This window comes from Haliotis rufescens, unplaced genomic scaffold (genome assembly GCF_023055435.1).
Source record: "Haliotis rufescens isolate VD_foot unplaced genomic scaffold, xgHalRufe1.0.p SCAF_3, whole genome shotgun sequence".
Lineage (NCBI taxonomy): Eukaryota > Metazoa > Mollusca > Gastropoda > Lepetellida > Haliotidae > Haliotis > Haliotis rufescens.
Window position 1 is genome coordinate 11,690,168 of NW_025964001.1, and position 20,950 is coordinate 11,711,117.

Sequence of the window (20,950 nt, forward strand, 5' to 3'; positions counted from 1 at the left end):
TGAGTGGGTGGTTGGGAGCAAGTTCATCCAACATGGCTACCTTGAGGTGGTACAGCATGATGCCAGTGCTGAGAATGTCATCCTCAAACCTAATCAGATGTGGCAGTGTTGAGTCCAGGACCACGCCAAGCCCTTCCTTCCTCAGCGCCAGCGTCTTCTGCTCCTGTTCAATACAAGGTCAGTATTGTAGTCATGGGCTATCTCAGTGACTCTCACAGACACAATATATCCCCATCTATCACCAAGACACCAGTCTCTACCCTACTCAAAGTCCTCCCTTTCTTACCACAGAAATCTAGTTGCAGATACCAGACAATGTACAAAATAAGAATTGAAGTAGCAAGTGAATATTCTGTTTGTTGCAGATAGCAATATTACGACTCTATCTCATGATGAAAACAATGGAGTGTGAGCCACATAAAGCAGCAGTTGATGGGCTATAATATAAGCAATAACATATGCTACTCTACATTGGATAGGGATATTTGTGTCCTTCCATGATACACAACAATTATTCTCATTATATATAAAGTATATATTTAAATAGAATGACATCTGATTATCCCTATCAAAAGTTGAGTAGCATATTGATGGGATATGATAACACAAAGGATCTTAGCACTTAGATGATCGTAACTCCCATACTATAACATAGCCTTACAACATTCAGGTAATAAGATCGCTTGGGAGAACAGGCCCTGAAATCCTGATGAAAAGCATCTAGTTGATGGGAGTCAGTGATGAGAGTTAGTGATGGGAGTCAGGGATGGGAGTCTGTGATGGGAGTTAGTGATGGGAGTTAGTGATGGGAGTTAGTGATGGGAGTTAGTGATGGGAGTCTGTTATGGAAGTCTGTGATGGGAGTTAGTGATGGGAGTTAGTGATGGGAGTCAGTGATGGGAGTTAGTGATGGGAGTTAATGATGGGAGTCAGTGATGGGAGTCAGTGATGGGAGTTAGTAATGGGAGTCTGTGATGGGAGTTAGAGATGGGAGTCTGTGATGGGAGTTAGAGATGGGAGTTAGTGATGGGAGTTAGTGATGGGAGTTAGTGATGGGAGTCAGTGATGGGAGTCAGTGATGGGAGTTACCTGTAGGATGCTGGCAGCCTCCTTCCACTTCCCGGCCCACTCCTGTGTGAGGATCTTGATCTGGAAACACAAACACACCAAGTCTGCACTTACACCAAGTCTGCACTTACACCATGTCTGCACTTACGCCAAGTCTGCACTTACACCAAGTCTGCACTTACGCCAAGTCTGCACTTACACCAAGTCTACACTTACACCAAGTCTGCACTTACACCAAGTCTGCACTTGCACAAAGTCTGCTCTTACAGCTGTTATTCATAAATTAGATCTCAGGCAATGACTTTTGAAAACATAGTGAAGGGCGGGCGTGTGTTTTTATTTTTTTTGCTTGTTTAAATAGTATGTTACCAAATAAACTGTTGAGTACCATGAACCTGGGAAAGAGCCTCCCTACATAAACAAGCATACAAACTCCTTTTGCTGCCATGACCATAACATGACATTCGCAGTAAAGCAGTGTGCATGTAAAGGGAAGTAACTGTGTGACATACTGGATCGACTGTTTTTAAGTATTAGGATTTATATATTTCTTTGAAAATGGAAATAAAGACAAACGTGCTGCAGACTTTATGAGTGAGTGAGTGAGTGAGTATGATTTTACATCACTTTTAGCAATATTTCAGCAATATCACAGCAGGGGTCACCAGAAATGGGCTTCACACATTGTACCCATGTCGGGAATCGAACCCGGGTCTTCGGCATGACAAGCGAACACTTTGACCACTTGACTACCCGACCGCCCCCAGACTTTATGATGATGCGGGTAGTGCCAGAGAACCAAGACTATTATTTTATTTCCCCTTACAGTACAAAGATCAGAACAAAACTTACCCTAGCCTCATTCTCATGAAGTTTTTCTTGCACTTTGGGAGATGCCATCCCATTCTGAAAACAGAAAATATTGTTCAACATGCTGTAAAACCTAGCTGGTAACAAAGGGTAAAATGTAGTAGCTTGGGTCTACACGGGGCAGTTGGTGTGTATCACGATATGCATAAACACTTTATAACATTTTCATGTCATCTTTCTGATACTAACCCAAGTCTTAATAATCTGATTTGAATATATGAAACTTGTATTTTTAAGTCAAGTGTTTCCTACTACATAAATAAAGCTTAGTCTTGACCCTAATTGTTCTGCAACCTTGCTTTCCAGACAACTACTCCTGGGAACAGCTATATATTTATTTATTCATCTAGAATTTGGCATTCAGCGCACTGAGAACTTAACCGTAGAATCAAGGTTACACTGAAAATATTTCATTATAAAGTTATTGTATAACCTAATCTTCTACATGCTCCAGTTACATCGATCAACAAGAAGATGAAATTGCGACTCACCACATCCCCTCCGATAAGTCCTTGTAAACGTGCAATTTCTTCTCGCAGTTCTCGAATCAGTTTCACATTTGGATCCTCATTAATTGTTGGACGATTGATGATGTCCTTGGCCCGATTTGCATACCGGAGAGTACTCAGTGTTTCTCCATAATTAACATCTGCAGGTGATATAGCTGTAACAGACAGAACAGCCTCTTAGTGTTGTAAGGACACAGGAGGTTTGCATCTTCATTTATGCTGTAGTCAGCAATATTCAGGCAGCCTGTAAATAATCAAGGGCCTACATGTGGTCTGAGTTTCACCTACTCCAGGTTTGGCATGGTCTAAGTATTACCTTCTCCAGGTTTGGCATGGTCTAAGTATCACCTTCTCCAGGTTTGGCATGGTCTAAGTATCACCTTCTCCAGGTTTGGCATGGTCTAAGTATCACTTACTGCAGGCTGGGCATGGTCTAAGTATCACCTACTTCAGAAGGGGCATGGTGTACGTATCACCTCAGCACACCCTGTACTTACTGGCTATCATGATGGTCTTGGCGTTGCCCCCAAGGCTGTCCTTCAGCAGCCAGGTGAGAACTGAGTCTCGGTATGGGATGAAAGTCGGCATTTTGCTCTTGCTGGTCTTCTCCGACATCTCAGCTGTTAAACACACAGACAAGTAAGTGAGGGAAATCCCAGCTCTACTCAGATACCCCAGTTACACTATTAACACTCCCTAGAAATATACACTCCCCTATTAATAATTTCCCTGGAAATATACAGACATTTTAAAATAATTTTGTTGCATACTGAGTTGATATATTTCTTTCAATTCCATATTTTTTTGAGAAAAATATAAATTACAAAAATTCAGCCTTTTAAGTCTTTATTTTCTCATTTTATATAGCAGTCTGATATAAGTCTTTTAAGTCTTTATTTTCTCACCTTATAAAAGACAGTCTGATAATACGCCTATCTGGCTCACCTAGTGCAGAGATGACGTTGCCGAGGGTGACGAGAGACTTGTTGATGCTGGCCCCTTCCTTCAGCCTCTGACCTGTAGCACCGGATGCATCCGCCCTCTCACTGCAGACAGAAACCAATGCAATGTCTGCTATAGCTTCTCATCAGACATTTAAAGGGAGGATAACATGTGTTTTCAACAGAGGTGAGAGTAAGTCAATTCTCTATGACTGGAAGAGTTGTGTCCCCTGAATCTGCTACCACACCTGATACTTCTACCTAGTCATCATTAACATGAAGAGAAAAATATGTTTCATCTAAACAACTAACTAAAATGAGATTGCCTATAGTTATCAAAGCCATAACTAACACTTGTAACAGGATTCATGACTTTAACAGATTTGTATATAAACAAGTATATTTTTCTTATTCTATTTATGCAATCAATAAAATTGTTTGCACTCCTCTCACCCAAAGCTATCTGCTTAAAATGTTCAAGACATCTTTCAGTGAGTAGAAATTTCTAGTTCTGGTCTACTAGATACTATCATTATTCAGGTGCATGGAAAGAAATGAAGCGAATTGTCCTCTACATTTACACATACCACTAAAGTGAATTTGAAAGAGACAGTTGTTATCCCTTCAGAACCCTTGGGGCTGGGATAGGTAACCTGGGTACTCGGTTCGTGTGGGTGCGGATTAGGACCCACCGGACTAGCCAGACATGTGGTTAGTCATGTTTTATATTGTTTAATGACAGTAAAACTGTATGGTTACTAATGTTCCTTTCTGACTATGGACACATTCCTCCCAACTTTTATATGTTTGAGTAAAGATAAAGCTTCAATCAATTTCAATGTAATTTATGCATCTAAATAGTTTTTGCCAGCACTCCAGTGAAACAGTTCTAAACTGGACATTTGTATCAAACTTTTGAGACAGACAGGCATTAGTGGGTAGAGTCGGGTAATAGGGGGTTGGGTACCCAGGGAGTAAATTTGGACTCGTCCCAGCCCTACCTTAGGCACTTCTATTTCCTCCAACCACGCTTATCTGTACCTGTAGACCCTTGCTGCAGCCCTCATCCATCTCAACCCATCCCCCTCTGTAAACCCCAACTCCCCGCTCACTCACCTGCCAGCCAAGTCCACCAGATGAATCTTACTATGCATTTCCATAGGCATTTCATCCACAAAACGAGCCTGAAAGATATAAAAATCAATACATTAACAAATGCCTGAAAATCATAAATTCTGATACAATGTACAATTTCCATTAAAAAAACGGAGACATTTCACAAAGTGAAAAGGACTTCATTTACTAATGAAATAATTACTATCCAAGATCCCTTTCCAATATGGTATTTTGCTACTAAGCAAATGTTTAATAATGGAAACCTATTTCATCAAAGTAAAACATTTGTAGGTACAAATAAAATTAACAGAGTAATAGAACTCCTCTTTGAGATGGCACTGCAAATAATGTTAATCTATCCATCAACTTACCTGTGTAAAGACTATAGTAAAGATAGCATGAGATCGACTACTGACGTCATTCATATTGGTTGAAGCAGTGGTTCTGAAAGAACACAAGGTACATCTTGTCAATATCCTCAACATAAGAAGTTTGTTTGTTTGTTGATTAACGCCGCACTTGGCAATATTCCATCTATATGACAGTGGTCTGCAAAATAATCATGTCTGGACCAGACAATCCAGTGATTGACATTGTTACTATCGATCTACGCAATTGGGATACGATGACATGCACCAACCACCCGATCCTGTTAGTCGCCTCTTACGACAAGCAAGTAAGAAGTGGCAATAGTGGTCAAATATAAGCTTTTATGGGGAAGATCTACCCCTCCGGGAATCTGAGGTAGAATTGTTCCCTGGCAAACTACGCTTGTCGTAAGGGGCAAGGGACTTTGCTCATAATATCAATCACTCATTTGCCTTGTCCAGACTCAATTATTTCCAGGCCGTCATCCTACAACTGGAATATAGTGTGGTGTTAAACAAACAAACATATATTTTTTAGGCTAAATACATCATTTATAACTCATACTTATTGCTTATCTCATCTCAATCCGAAAAGGTAGTGGAAACTCCTGTGCTGTGTTCCCGAGAACAGAGAAATACATCTCACCCGAACACATCCCTCAGCCACACAGCCACACAGCCGCACAGGAAGCACATGACCAAGCCTGTATACACTCCACTCTCTCATGTCACTCACCCTTACGACCGAAACACATATACCGGAAGCGGGGCTGGCTGGATAGGCGCCATAGAGTATTAGTTAAGATAAGTATAAGTTATATTTTTACCCTAAACCACACGTTTTACCTTAACCTGATAACTTAAATCTCACCATTTGGTGGTGTGATCCATCATATGCATGATTCAGATCGGGATCAATTAACCCCATGGGAGTGTCTTCATTTAATTTTGCATGTATAACGAAAAAGAAAATAGGGCTGGTGGATTGAGGATCGAACGAAAAAGAAAGAAAGAAAACAGCGTTTTCACTATCCCCAGCCATGTTTGTTCATTAAGTAGTGAGCATAAACTATAAGAAATAGTCCCATAAAGCCTTAAGAAGAGCTAGGCACTTGGGCAGCTTTATGTCATCAGAATAAAATGATTAAATGTGAAATAAATACACACAAAAGGCCCCTTCTCTGGACAAAATAACTTAGTCTTAAAAGGTATCTCTTAGATAAGCTAACTTAAGTAGCTTCTGAGAAAACTTGTCCCTATCTGCTATTGCAGACACTATGCACCTAGTTAAAAAAAAACATGGATCAAGGGCCATAACTCTGTAAATAATATATTACAGGACCCATTTTTTAACTCAATCTTGACAAATATCTCTCAGATAAGCATGCAAACTTTCATTCATGTAACGTCAATAGTTTCTGAGAAAACTTGTTCCCATTTCACACTGTATGCACAAAGTAAAATAACATCTAGAAAGGGCCAAAACCATAAAACAATGAATTTACGACACCAATTTTCCAACTCATTTGAGGTCATAACCAGTAACATCATCATGTAAACTTTCACTTATCTGACTTAAAATAGTTTTTTGAGAAAATTTGTCCCTTTGTGAAGCAGACGGACAAACAGAAAGACGAACTCCGTTCCTATATACCCCACCCCACTTCATGGGGGATAATAATGGCCTCACATAAAAAGTGTACCTATCTCACCTGTTAATGTTACCTTTACTCATCAGGCGGTGGATATCACCATACTTCTTCACTATGTGTTTGGACAGGTCTGAAATAGTAGATAAATGAATGTCAGTATGGAAGTTGTTTGTCATCATTCTCAGCAATATTCCAGCTATGTGACAGCAGCCAGTAAATAATCAAGTCTGAACAAGACAATCCATTATTTGATATTGTGATCACTGATCCAGGCTATATGGGTATGATGATACATCCAAGTCATCGAGCCTGGCCACAGATACATCAAGGCACCTCTTACAACCAACATAGGCTGCTGGGGACCTATCTGACCTGAGTTCCCATGGATACACCTCTTACAACCAACATAGGCTGCTGGGGACCTATCTGACCCGGAGTTCCCATGGAGACACCTCTTACAACCAGCACAGGTTTCTGGGGGTCTATCTGACCTGAGTTCCCATGGATACACCTCTTTCAACCAGCTTAAGTTGCTGGGGACCTATCTAACCCAGAAGTCCCACAGGGTCGACTCTTACAACCAACATAGGCTGCTGGGGACCTATCTGATCCAGAGTTCCCATGGATACACATCTTTCAACCAGCTTAAGTTGCTGGTGACCTATCTGACCCAGAATTCCCATGGGGTCGCCTCTTACAACCAGCATAGATTGTTTGGAGCCTATCTAATCTGGAATTCCCATAGGGTGGGCCTCTTACAACAAGCATAGGTTGTTGGGGACCTATTTAACCTTGAATTCCCTTGGGGTCGCCTCTTACAACCAGCATAGGTTGTTGGGAACCTATCTAACCTGGAAATTTTATGGGGTGGCCTCTTACAACTAGCTTAAATTGTTGTGGACCTATCTAACCCAGAATTCCCATGGGGTCTCCTGTTACAACCAGCACAAGTTGCTGGGGACCTATCCGACCAAGAATTCCCATGGGGTTGCCTCTTACAACCAGCACAAGAAGCTGGGGTCCTATCGGACCTGGCGTTCCCATGGGGTCGCCTCTTACAACCAGCATAGATTGTTGGGGGCCTATCTAATCTGGAATTCCCTTGGGGTCGCCTCTTACAACCAGCATAGGTTGCTAGGGACCTATTTAACCTGGAATTTTCATGGGGTCGCATCTTACAACCAGCACAAGTTGCTGGAGACTTGTGTACTTGTTCGACCCGCACCTTAACTGGGAGGAACATCAAGCAAAAGAGGTCTGGTTTGAAAGATTTATTTGTAACTGACACGAGGTACATGGTGATAATGTCACAAGGATCCACGGGGGACCCAGTGAAGGCAGATCTGAAGCCTGTGGCCATCATGTCAAGGATCCACAGGGGACCCAGTGAAGTCAGATCTGAAGCATGTGGCCATCATGTCAGGAATCCACGGGGGACCCAGTGAAGTCAGATCTGAAGCATGTGGCCATCATGTCAAGGATCCACCGGGGACCCAGTGAAGTCAGATCTGAAGCATGTGGCCATCTTGTCAAGGATCCATGGGGGACCCAGTGAAGTCAGATCTGAAGCATGTGGCCATCATGTCAAGGATCCACGGGGGACCCAGTGAAGGCAGATCTGAAGCATGTGGCCATCATGTCAAGGATCCACGGGGGACCCAGTGAAGGCAGATCTGAAGCATGTGGCCATCATGTCAAGGATCCACGGGGGACCCAGTGAAGGCAGATCTGAAGCATGTGGCCATCATGTCAAGAATCCACGGGGGACCCAGTGAAGTCAGATCTGAAGTATGTGGCCATCATGTCAAGGATCCACGGGGGACCCAGTGAAGTCAGATCTGAAGCATGTGGCCATCGTGTCAAGAATCCACGGGGGACCCAGTGAAGTCAGATCTGAAGCATGTGGCCATCATGTCAAGGATCCACGGGGGACCCAGTGAAGTCAGATCTGAAGCATGTGGTCATCATGTCAAGAATCCACGGGGGACCCAGTGAAGTCAGATCTGAAGCATGCGGCCATCATGTCAAGAATCCACGGGGGACCCAGTGAAGGCAGATCTGAAGCCTGTGGCCATCATGTCAAGGATCCACGGGGGACCCAGTGAAGTCAGATCTGAAGCCTGTGGCCATCATGTCAAGGATCCACGGGGGACCCAGTGAAGTCAGATCTGAAGCATGTGGTCATCATGTCAAGGATCCACGGGGGACCCAGTGAAGTCAGATCTGAAGCATGTGGTCATCATGTCAAGGATCCACGGGGGACCCAGTGAAGTCAGATCTAAAGCATGTGGTCATCATGTCAAGAATCCACGGGGGACCCAGTGAAGTCAGATCTGAAGCATGCGGCCATCATGTCAAGGATCCACGGGGGGACCCAGTGAAGTCAGATCTGAAGCATGCGGCCATCATGTCAAGGATCCATGGGGGACCCAGTGAAGTCAGATCTGAAGCATGTGGTCATCATGTCAAGGATCCACGGGGGACCCAGTGAAGTCAGATCTGAAGCATGTGGTCATCATGTCAAGGATCCACGGGGGACCCAGTGAAGTCAGATCTAAAGCATGTGGTCATCATGTCAAGAATCCACGGGGGACCCAGTGAAGTCAGATCTGAAGCATGCGGCCATCATGTCAAGGATCCACGGGGGGACCCAGTGAAGTCAGATCTGAAGCATGCGGCCATCATGTCAAGGATCCATGGGGGACCCAGTGAAGGCAGATCTGAGGCATGTGGCCATCATGTCAAGGATCCACGGGGGACCCAGTGAAGTCAGATCTGAAGCATGTGGTCATCATGTCAAGGATCCACGGGGGACCCAGTGAAGTCAGATCTGAAGCATGTGGTCATCATGTCAAGGATCCACGGGGGACCCAGTGAAGTCAGATCTAAAGCATGTGGTCATCATGTCAAGAATCCACGGGGGACCCAGTGAAGTCAGATCTGAAGCATGCGGCCATCATGTCAAGGATCCACGGGGGGACCCAGTGAAGTCAGATCTGAAGCATGCGGCCATCATGTCAAGGATCCATGGGGGACCCAGTGAAGTCAGATCTGAAGCATGTGGTCATCATGTCAAGGATCCACGGGGGACCCAGTGAAGTCAGATCTGAAGCATGTGGTCATCATGTCAAGGATCCACGGGGGACCCAGTGAAGTCAGATCTAAAGCATGTGGTCATCATGTCAAGAATCCACGGGGGACCCAGTGAAGTCAGATCTGAAGCATGCGGCCATCATGTCAAGGATCCACGGGGGGACCCAGTGAAGTCAGATCTGAAGCATGCGGCCATCATGTCAAGGATCCATGGGGGACCCAGTGAAGGCAGATCTGAGGCATGTGGCCATCATGTCAAGGATCCACGGGGGACCCAGTGAAGTCAGATCTAAATACTGGTCCCCTGTAATAAGAAACCATATTAACACCTTATATCTTACCACTTTTTTATTTTTTTCATTTTATTCTATGAAAGCCTGGGATACTGGGGAACTGTTCTACCCCTCAGAGTCCCGAGCTGGGAAGCTGTGCCTGCACTACTCACCCTGGACATATGGGCCTTCTTTAGGGTGTTCCCGGACACGCAGGCTGTACACTGGCTTATTGGTGGAGTTCGGACGGAGGAGATCGCGCACTTTCTCATTGTAGATTTCCAGGTAACTGCAAGCAAACATGAGCTACTGTGTGAGTGAATGTTGTTTGATGAGTGATGAGAGTATGGTTTACCCATGTTGACACCACTTACAACAATATCACAATGTGTCAGCTTGCCATAGGAGGGAAGCCCATATTGATGCAGGTCTTAGACATTTACCACTTTGGCAAAACCCATAAGCATGGTACAGTGCTGACAAAACATGAAACTTAATCAGGACGAACCACGATTCCACCAACCCATGATCACAGGTTTCAAGCAGCCTAAGGGACACAACTCTGCACAGCGAAATATGGCACCTTAAAAGACTGGACCACCCAGGTCCACAATGTGTGATGCAATACAGTAAACTACGGTTATAACGAACTCAACGGGACCACTAATTTTAGTTCATTATAACCGTAGTTTGTTATTACATATATACAGCATAACTACAGCAAATAGTCGGGACAAAAAAATAAGTTCGTTACATCCGTCAGTTTGTTATAAGCGTGTTCGTTATAAAAGTAGTTTACTGTATTGTTTAAGTTTTAACCGACGACGAAGAAGCGCAGGAATGCATGCAGTGGCTAGGGATACAAATGCAATTAGTTCTGACACTGTTACCAGGCACCTTTTTCGGCCATGAACATTAGTGAATGAGTGAGTTGGTTATAATGCCTCTTTCGACAGTATTCCAGTTACTGTGTCCGGAAAGGACAAAATGATGCAGGTCTCAGACATTTACCACTTTGGGGAAGCCCATGAGCATGGGTATGGTGCTGACAAACCTAGAAACATAATCAGGGTGAACCAGCATTCGAACCCACAATCATAGGTTTCTGGCGTGACCAAGGGACGCAACTCTGCACAGCAAATGGCGGGCCACCCATGCACCCCATGAACATAACAACAAATAATCATGGACTTGAAAGATGTATCTGGTTCTGTCTATTTGTAATAAGGAAACAGTTCAGTGGTCCATACATTAGCCATTCATGACAGCAGTGATCTTAAGTGAATAGTTCATTACCTGACTTCAGTTCGATAAGAAGTATTTTCATCTGTCATCCTTGAAAACAAACTCTGCAAAACAATTGACATGATTAAATAATTTGTCATGGTTCTTTTTTTATTACTGACACACCAAAACTGAGCTTCAAACGTAACTGTACGCAAAGTATTATATCCTTAATAAGTTCAATTCTTCTTATTGAGTGTATGAATAGAGTTTTAGGCCAGCATTTTTCAGAGACAGGCAATCATGACACTATACCAAAAATCCCTTGTGGGCAGCAATCCAAACAAACTGCCCATAGTAAGGCATACTCAGCTGCCATTGTGGCCACGGAATCCCCTTTCTTGTTGCCTGTTATGACAAGTATGGGTACAGGCTAATGTGTCTTGGTATCTGCACAAGGCTTTTCCCTGAGACCAATCGGACCAAATCTCAGGAAATATGTACTTGTGTACTTACATGAATGGGTGAACACAGAACAGACAGACATGACGTTTAGAATCATCATCACAACAACTATCTGAACTGATGACTTACCTGACAGAACCTGGGAATCAGCCCTTCATTTTCCTAAAACATAGAGACAATGTTGTAAAGCAATCCTAATGTCACACACCGTATTCAACGTAATAATCGTCCTATTGCTCTCAAAATTAGAAATAGGGGCCTCTTATTAGGACATTCTTTTGGTAAAAAAAAAACAGTCGAAAGATTGTAAATTTCGTGGTTTACACTGACAGCCTGAAATGTTTATATACGACAGATATATTTTTCCAGGAATTAATTGCCCATAAATGGGTGCACATAACACACGAGTGCGTTTTATACATGAATAAATAAGTCTTGCATACATTGATCAATTGGAAGGGGTGCTTATTGAGATTGTTCACTAGCCAGTGTATTAGGAAATATCGCTGTGGGCGCTTATTGGAGCGGGGTATACGGTATTGATAATTTGTCCACCCTACAAGGTGTATTATTCTTAAAGGGGAAGTGTACACGCAAAAATCACTTTCTTTCTTTTTCTAAACAAAACGCAATTTTAGAATTAGTTAGTATCTGTGTTTGAAAATATACACTCATTTTGTTTCACAGTGAAAGTAGGAAGCTCACAATAGTGTGAAAATGATATGCCGTTATGAAGCCTTCGTTTTACGAGCGAAATAGGCCTGAGTTATCCCCCTTAGATTATGACGTAATTGGTGCCAATTCAACTGGGTCCCTGTCTATTCTCAACGCAAAAGATATCAACGACCAGTTTGCGGTAAAACAACATGGTCTACGACACACTCCGGCGCAGTGGTGACTCAGCATAACACAATTCTGGCTGGCATCTGAGACGCTAGAATCACAAAACTGTACCTACACCACGTGAAGCGGCTCTAACAAAGCATGATGACGTCATAATGTTTATCAATTGGCACCAATGACGTCATATTGCAAGGGGCATAAGCCATGGTGTTTTTGTTATGGAAATAGAACACTTGGTAAAAGTGAAAAATATAAATCGTTTTAATGCAAAAAATATGTTAATTAAATTTGATGTTTTTATATTTTTGTCTATGACACTTCTATGTTAACACTTTTAATGTGGAAAAAGTACAAGAAAAATTGGTTCATTTCCGTGTGAACTTGCCCTTTAACCATCAACAGAACTTGGTTAACACTGAACTTGATTACAAATCTACCAAACCTCTTTTACATCAGTAATCATCATGAGCATGGCAATGTTTGGACAGAGAGGAAGGGATAAGGATGAGGTCAGTCTCATCGATATTGCAGACATACATGTTTCATGCTGGGGGCACTCAACAGGTACAACACATGTGGAAGTTTGTCTTTCATTACAAGCAAATAAACAGTGGAAGGCAGCTTTTTTCACATTCCTAAGAATTCAAGTTCAGAAACTAAAACAGGTTTAACGGTTTATCTGTTGAGAAAAAGTTGAGGTGGTGAGGTAAAATGAGGTTTAAAGTCATGTTCAAGATTATTGCACTTATATAGCGGCGTACATGCATGTGTGTTTGTTTTGTGGCTGCTTGTATTAGTCAGGACCAATGCCAGTTTGAAAGTGCTGGCCCAATGAGATACTACACTGCAGTTTAACATGGATGCAGACAGTGTACTGACTCTGAGCAGTGCATTCGTTGTTTTATCACCTTAATGACGCAGACCAGACAGGGAAACAACAAGTACCATCCTTAAATGTCTTTTGGTATGACACAAGCGGAAATCAAACCCCTGACCTTTAGGTCTTCGAGCAGACATTCTCTCCACTAGACCACGTAGGCGGTCCGAGAAAGGAGAGTGTGGTGCTGTGTACTTACAGAATCACCCATCATGGTGTAACTCTTCCCTGACCCTGTCTGACCGTAGGCAAACACGCACACATTGTAGCCTTCATACGCTGAACTCAGGATTTCACTGCCCAGCGCATTGTACACCTGCAATACAAGGGCAATACAACAAACAGTTAGCACCAAATTAACAAATTTAATATACAGTGAAAACCTGTTAGTTCCGACCATTTAGCAAATGTTTAAGTCTTGAAACCCTGTTATCTGGGCGATAACTGTTACAAACGTATACATATAAACTAAGGATATAACTCCCTACCACATTGTTATACAGATAAATGCTTATCACTGATGTGCTACTCACATTCTCCTGCGAGACATAGTGTTGGTCACCGGGGTTGGCAGACCAGAAGGAGTGGTCAAATGTGAAATCCTTCACCCTCATCTGTTCTCGACCGGAGTCCCCAGCTCCTATTGACTCTGGCATCTGTAATCATGGTAACACAAAATGTGAGTGATAAAGGCCTCATATTTCTACAGAGAACGTTCAAGTATCTAAAAACTAAGAAGCCACATCCATTGAACTAGATCAGGTTAATCGGTTTATTAAAATGACTATGATAACAACATTTATTGTTTGAAAAGATTGAAATATATTGATGTGTTTACAATCCAATCCCTGGATTTTTCTCAGAATAAAGCATTTACTGTATCCAGGCCTAGCTGAGCGACCACGCTTCCCACCTTGAGGTTGGTGATGCTGGTCTTGGAGTTGTCCATCTTGATGATCACCCTGCTCCCCAGGTCCACCTCCCTGAAACACACATTGTCATCATAACATCGCCAGTCACTGAACAATCCATACAGGTCTACATGTCAGGTGGGTGGCCTGAATGGACAAACAAGCCTCGAGTATTGTGGACTAGTCTGCCCCAGAATCCCCATAACAATCTTTAGATATTGTGAACTAGTTTGTGCCAGAATCTCCATAACAATCCTTAGATATTGTGGGCCTAGTCTGCCCCAGAAACTCCATAACAATCCTTAGATATTGTGAAACTAGACTGCCCCAGAATCCCCATAACAATCTTTAGATATTGTGGACTAGTTTGTGCTAGAATCTCCATGACAATCCTTAGATATTGTGGACTAGTTTGTGCCAGAATCTCCATGACAATCCTTAGATATTGTGGACTAGTCTGCCCCAGAATCTCCATGACAACCTTTAGATATTGTGGACTAGTTTGTGCCAGAATCTCCATGACATTCCTTAGCTATTGGAGGCCTAGACTGACCCAGAATCTCCATGACAATCTTTAGATATTGTAGGCCTAGTCTGCCCCAGAACCCCCATAACAATCTTTAGATATTGTGGACTACTTTGTGCCAGAATCTCCATGAACATCCTTAGATATTGTGAACCTAGTCTGCCCAAGAATCTCCATAACAATCCTTAGATATTGTGGGCCTAGTCTGTCCAAGAATCTCCATAACAATCCTTAGATATTGTGGGCCTAGTCTGCAACAGAATCCTCATAACAATCCTTAGATATTGTAGGCCTTGTCTGCAACAGAATCCTCATAACAATCCTTAGATATTGTAGGCCTTGTCTGTCCCAGAATCCCCATGACAATCCTTATATATAGTGGGCCTAGTCTGCCAAAGAATCCCCATGACAAGCCTTAGATATTGTAGGCCTAGTCTGCAACAGAATCCTCATAACAATCCTTAGCTATTGTGGGCCTAGTCTGTCCAAGAATCCCCATAACAAGCCTTAGATATTGTTGGCCTAGTCTGTCCCAGAATCCCCATAACAATCCTTAGATATTGTGGGCCTAGTCTGTCAAAGAATCCCCATAACAATCTTTAGATATTGTGGGCCTAGTCTGCCAAAGAATCCCCATGACAAGCCTTAGATATTGTGGGCCTAGTCTGTCCCAGAATCTCCATAACAAGCCTTAGATATTGTAGGCCTAGTCTGTCCCAGAATCCCCATGACAATCCTTATATATAGTGGGCCTAGTCTGCCAAAGAATCCCCATGACAATCCTTATATATTGTGGGCCTAGTCTGCAACAGAATCCTCATAACAATCCTTAGCTATTGTTGGCCTAGTCTGTCCCAGAATCCCCATAACAAGCCTTAGATATTGTGGGCCTAGTCTGTCAAAGAATCCCCACAACAATCTTTAGATATTGTGGGCCTAGTCTGCCAAAGAATCCCCATGACAAGCCTTAGATATTGGGGGCCTAGTCTGCCAAAGAATCCCCATGACAAGCCTTAGATATTGTGGGCCTAGTCTGTCCCAGAATCCCCATAACAATCCTTAGATATTGTGGGCCTAGTCTGTCAAAGAATCCCCATAACAATCTTTAGATATTGTGGGCCTAGTCTGCCAAAGAATCCCCATGACAAGCCTTAGATATTGTGGGCCTATTCTGTCCCAGAATCTCCATAACAAGCCTTAGAAATTGTGGGCCTAGTCTGTCCCAGAATCCCCATAACAATCCTTAGATATTGTGAAACTAGACTGCCCCAGAATCCCCATAACAATCCTTAGATAGTGTTGGCCTAGTCTGCCCAAGAATCGCCATGGCAATCCTTAGATATTGTGGGCCTAGTCTGTCCAAGAATCCCCATGACAATCCTTAGATATTGTGGGCCTAGTCTGTCCCAGAATCCCCATAACAAGCCTTAGATATTGTAGGCCTAGTCTGTCCCAGAATCCCCATGACAATCCTTATATATATATAGTGGGCCTAGTCTGCCAAAGAATCCCCATAACAATCCTTAGATATTGTGGGCCTAGTCTGCCAAAGAATCCCCATGACAAGCCTTAGATATTGTAGGCCTAGTCTGTCCCAGAATCCCCATGACAATCCTTAGATATTGTTGGCCTAGTCTGTCCCAGAATCCCCATGACAATCCTTAGATATTGTTGGCCTAGTCTGTCCCAGAATCCCCATGACAATCCTTATATATAGTGGGCCTAGTCTGCAAAAGAATCCCCATAACAATCCTTAGATATTGTGGGCCTAGTCTGCCAAAGAATCCCCATGACAAGCCTTAGATATTGTAGGCCTAGTCTGTCCCAGAATCCCCATGACAATCCTTAGATATTGTTGGCCTAGTCTGTCCCAGAATCCCCATGACAATCCTTAGATATTGTTGGCCTAGTCTGTCCCAGAATCCCCATGACAATCCTTAGATATAGTGGGCCTAGTCTGTCCCAGAATCCCCATGACAATCCTTAGATATTGTGGGCCTAGTCTGTCCCAGAATCCCCATGACAATCCTTAGATATTGTGGGCCTAGTCTGTCCCAGAATCCCCATGACAAGCCTTAGATATTGTAGGCCTAGTCTGTCCCAGAATCCCCATGACAAGCCTTAGATATTGTGGGCCTAGTCTGTCCCAGAATCCCCATGACAAGCCTTAGATATTGTAGGCCTAGTCTGTCCCAGAATCCCCATGACAATCCTTATATATAGTGGGCCTAGTCTGCCAAAGAATCCCCATAACAATCCTTAGATATTGTGGGCCTAGTCTGCCAAAGAATCCCCATGACAATCCTTATATATAGTGGGCCTAGTCTGCCAAAGAATCCCCATGACAATCATTGGACATATGAAAGAATTGGGTGTTCTTTAACTTCTTTTTAGTAGTATACCCTGGTATATCATGTGTCATGCCTGGGCGGGGGTCCTATTTACTGGTGATGATTTGTTGTTGCAGTTCATCATGAGATGTCACATAAACCTAGTCCCTTCTACAGTGCAATGCCACACATCTGAAATGGTTTTATAGCACTACATTAGTGATGACAACAAATACTTGTACAACAAAAATGAGACTAGAAAACTGCGGTTCTTAAAAGGTTACAAATTTCAGATATATAAGATGTGTACAAACCTTAAGCATGTTAAGTGAACATGGTGATTAAATGAAGTCAAAAGATCATGATGAGGACAAATGAGTGGACCCTGCCATTGTTAAGGGAAGCAACTCTGCACAGAAAATTAAAGATCCCTACATTTGTGGCTCACATGGGCTCTCATAAGAATGATAAGTTTATAAATATGAATGAAACATTCATAGGTTGAAGCTCTGTTCAAACAAAGTACAAGAATCATGTGTATGACATAAACAAGCATGAATTGCTCATATGGCATTTTGGATGACAGTTTGTTATTCTGACTGTAAGAATCAAGACCGTGACAACAAATGATGCCTTGGACTAGTCCTCGAGAGTCAATCACACCAATTCAAAACTTGATTGACAGCGGAAATACACTGCAAACTCACTGGTACCTCTAGCCATCTCAGTAGGTAGGTGGTACTATGAAAAGATCACTGGGAGCAGTGGCTCTCATCAGATACACTGTTGTTTTCTAGCTGTTTCAGTGGAATTAGAAAAAATATGATATATAAAAATACCTAAAACATAAAAGGAAGAAGTTGACCACTTGATTGGTATGAAGGAAATATAAATTTGTTGTCTGTTCATGAGAAACAGTAAAAATAAACATTTCCAAAATTCCAAAATAGCAAAAAGCACCAGTTCATGCTAAACTGTTATCTGTGCAAATGTGAACAAGAAATATTGAATTGTCTTTGAGTTATGCTCTGGCAACAAAACCTTAACCTCATTTGAACCTTAGTCTGGTTTGTTTTTATAATGGTTATAGAAACAGGAAAAACAAATTGCCCAAAACATTGTAAGTAGCAAATGTGCGGGTTCATGGCTAGACTGAAATCTTAGATTAATTAATCTTAATTAAGATATATTAAATCTTCTTTGAGTTATGCTACAGAAACAAAACATGATGGTTGATGGACGCACAGCCCCCATCCCTATACCCCCATCCCACTTCAAGGCAGGGAATAATAAAGCATCAATTAAAGACCTTAGTTTTTTATTTTATTCGCATTCACAAAATAAATTCATAATATCATTGCTTTGGAAACCCAGCATGGTGATGTTGGCTGCTAGGCAAACAATTAAACTTGTGTAACAACAAACACTGCATAAAACTGACATTTGGTCCAAATCAATAATCTTTTATCACGTGTTACACACAGCTAGGACATTTTATACAAGATTGTGGTGGTAGTGGGACAAGCTGTTGACAACATATCTGGATCCTTGTTGGATACCTTTTCCTTCAGTGTGTTGACATAAGATTAAAGTAGCCATGTTTGCAGGAAGTTGATCAAACCTAATGAGATTCATTGAACACCACACAATCAATAATTCACCTTTTGTCTGGAGAAAGGACAAAAACAGCATTAGGTGGATTTATTACCATGTTCCTTATATTTATTCGACCCATGAAGATCCGGGTTCGAATAGGTCTTCAGCAACCCATGCTTGACGTAAAAGGCAACTATGCTTGTCATAAAAGGCGACTAACAGGATCGGGTGGTCAGACTTCGCGGACTTGGTTGATGCATGTCATCGTATCCCAATTGCGGGGATCGATGCTCATGATGTTAATCACTGGATTGTCTGGTACAGATTCGAGTTTTTATAGACTGAATATTCCTGAAAGCGGCGTTAAACAACAAACAAACAAACAAACAAACTGTTATATTTATTCACATGCTAAAACTAAGGACATGTCATAAGCTTAATTTTAATTCACAGACTCCTAGTTTTAACTGGTTTGGTTGAAACATTCCCCGTCTTGCTCTTGTCAAATACAAACTTGAACATGGCCGCCTTCCTCTCTATACAATAACAGCTTCATTTTATAGGTCAGTAAACCCATCCATTTATTCAGAACATTTTGAAAGCTTCAACATTCTTCTAATACCAAATGAATCATTTTAGTGAGCCACCATGTTATACAACTTCTTACAAGGTTGCTGTAACAGCATGATGCATGTATGTAGGTAACTAGTCACATGTGGCAAGTAGACTGGTCACTGACACAGTATGTGTTCTGCGATGCATGACAGACATTAATCGCAAGGCCCTTGACACCTCACCAAGTCCCGAAAACTGGAATGTGTTGGGGATAAAAATGACTACCTGACACAATGGACCCAAAAATGGCCACTGATATTGCTTTGATCATGGCTATATATCTTATCCTGGAGATTAGTGGCTCAGTGTTCTTGATTGCCTGGGGGACATTTGCTCCATTTCTGACAATATATCACATATACCTGGACCATCAGTATTCAAAGGGTGGGAGGGGACCTTGTTTGGGATTCCAAGATACAAGGCTGGTCTAAGAGGCATCATAATGGATTGGGTGGTCAGGCTCGGTGACTTGCTTGTTTGTGGGTCATCATACCCAACAGATTGGATCATCATGATCATTGCTCCTGATATCAATCACTTGGTTGTCTGGTCCAGACTTCATTATTTATAGGGGCATCATAATGGATTGGGTGGTCAGGCTCGGTGACTTGCTTGTTTGTGGGTCATCATACCCAACAGATTGGATCATCATGATCATTGCTCCTAATATCAATCACTTGGTTGTCTGGTCCAGACTTCATTATTTATAGGGGCATCATAATGGATTGGGTGGTCAGGCTCGGTGACTTGCTTGTTTGTGGGTCATCATACCCAACAGATTGGATCATCATGATCATTGCTCCTAATATCAATCACTTGGTTGTCTGGTCCAGACTTCATTATTTATAGGGGCATCATAATGGATTGGGTGGTCAGGCTCGGTGACTTGCTTGTTTGTGGGTCATCATACCAACAGATTGGATCATCATGATCATTGCTCCTAATATCAATCACTTGGTTGTCTGGTCCAGACTTCATTATTTATAGGGGCATCATAATAGATCAGGTGGTCAGGCTGGGTGGCTTGCTTGTTTGTGGGTCATCGTACCCAACAGATTGGATCATCATGATCATTGCTCCTAACATCAATCACTTGATTATCTGGTCCAGACTTCATTATTTACAGGCTGACTTCATATAACTGGGATACTGATGAGTATGGCACGAACAACAAACAAACTAATCATTTCTCCAGGAAACAGGTTACTTGATCAATATTAAAAACAATCTGATCCCCTGGTCACTTGATCTTGGTATGCCTAGCGTTTCTTTGTTTGTTGTTTAACCGAGCACTTAGCAAACTGAGTCTGGACCAGACAATCCAGTGATTGACATTATGAGCACCAATCTACTCAATTGGAATACGATGACATGCATCAACCAAGTCAGCGAGCCTGACCACCCGATACTGTCAGTAAAAGAAATAGACACTAGTGAGTGAGTGAGTGAGTATGGTTTTACGCCGCTTTTAGCAATATTCCAGCAATATCACGGCGGGGGACACCAGAAATGGGCTTCACACATTGTACCCATGTCGGGAATCGAACCCGGGTCTTCGGCGTGACGAGAGAAAGCTTTAACCACTAGGCTATCCGACCGCCCCTAGACACTAGTGAAAATCTATAGGGACTTGTTGATTTCTCCCTAAATGTTTTTATTTTGCATGAACCACCT

The 20,950-nt window shown here is 42.4% G+C and overlaps 1 protein-coding gene across 2 annotated transcripts in view; it reads right to left on the reverse strand.

Annotated features, from left to right (window-relative positions):
• LOC124146612 (kinesin-like protein KIF16B) overlaps window positions 1-20,950 on the reverse strand; it is a 60,503-nt gene that overhangs the window by 32,907 nt on the left and 6,646 nt on the right. For both annotated transcript variants that reach the window (XM_046516969.2, XM_046516968.2), the window contains exons 2-16: window positions 14,212-14,281; window positions 13,832-13,954; window positions 13,498-13,614; window positions 11,708-11,740; window positions 11,186-11,238; window positions 10,063-10,178; window positions 6,585-6,654; window positions 4,876-4,948; window positions 4,505-4,572; window positions 3,393-3,493; window positions 2,945-3,067; window positions 2,430-2,602; window positions 1,921-1,974; window positions 1,090-1,149; window positions 41-163 (exon numbers count right to left, since the gene is read on the reverse strand). In XM_046516969.2, coding sequence (XP_046372925.2) covers window positions 41-163; window positions 1,090-1,149; window positions 1,921-1,974; window positions 2,430-2,602; window positions 2,945-3,067; window positions 3,393-3,493; window positions 4,505-4,572; window positions 4,876-4,948; window positions 6,585-6,654; window positions 10,063-10,178; window positions 11,186-11,238; window positions 11,708-11,740; window positions 13,498-13,614; window positions 13,832-13,954; window positions 14,212-14,281 — 1,357 coding nt within the window. The remainder of the gene's footprint in view (window positions 1-40; window positions 164-1,089; window positions 1,150-1,920; window positions 1,975-2,429; window positions 2,603-2,944; window positions 3,068-3,392; window positions 3,494-4,504; window positions 4,573-4,875; window positions 4,949-6,584; window positions 6,655-10,062; window positions 10,179-11,185; window positions 11,239-11,707; window positions 11,741-13,497; window positions 13,615-13,831; window positions 13,955-14,211; window positions 14,282-20,950) is intronic.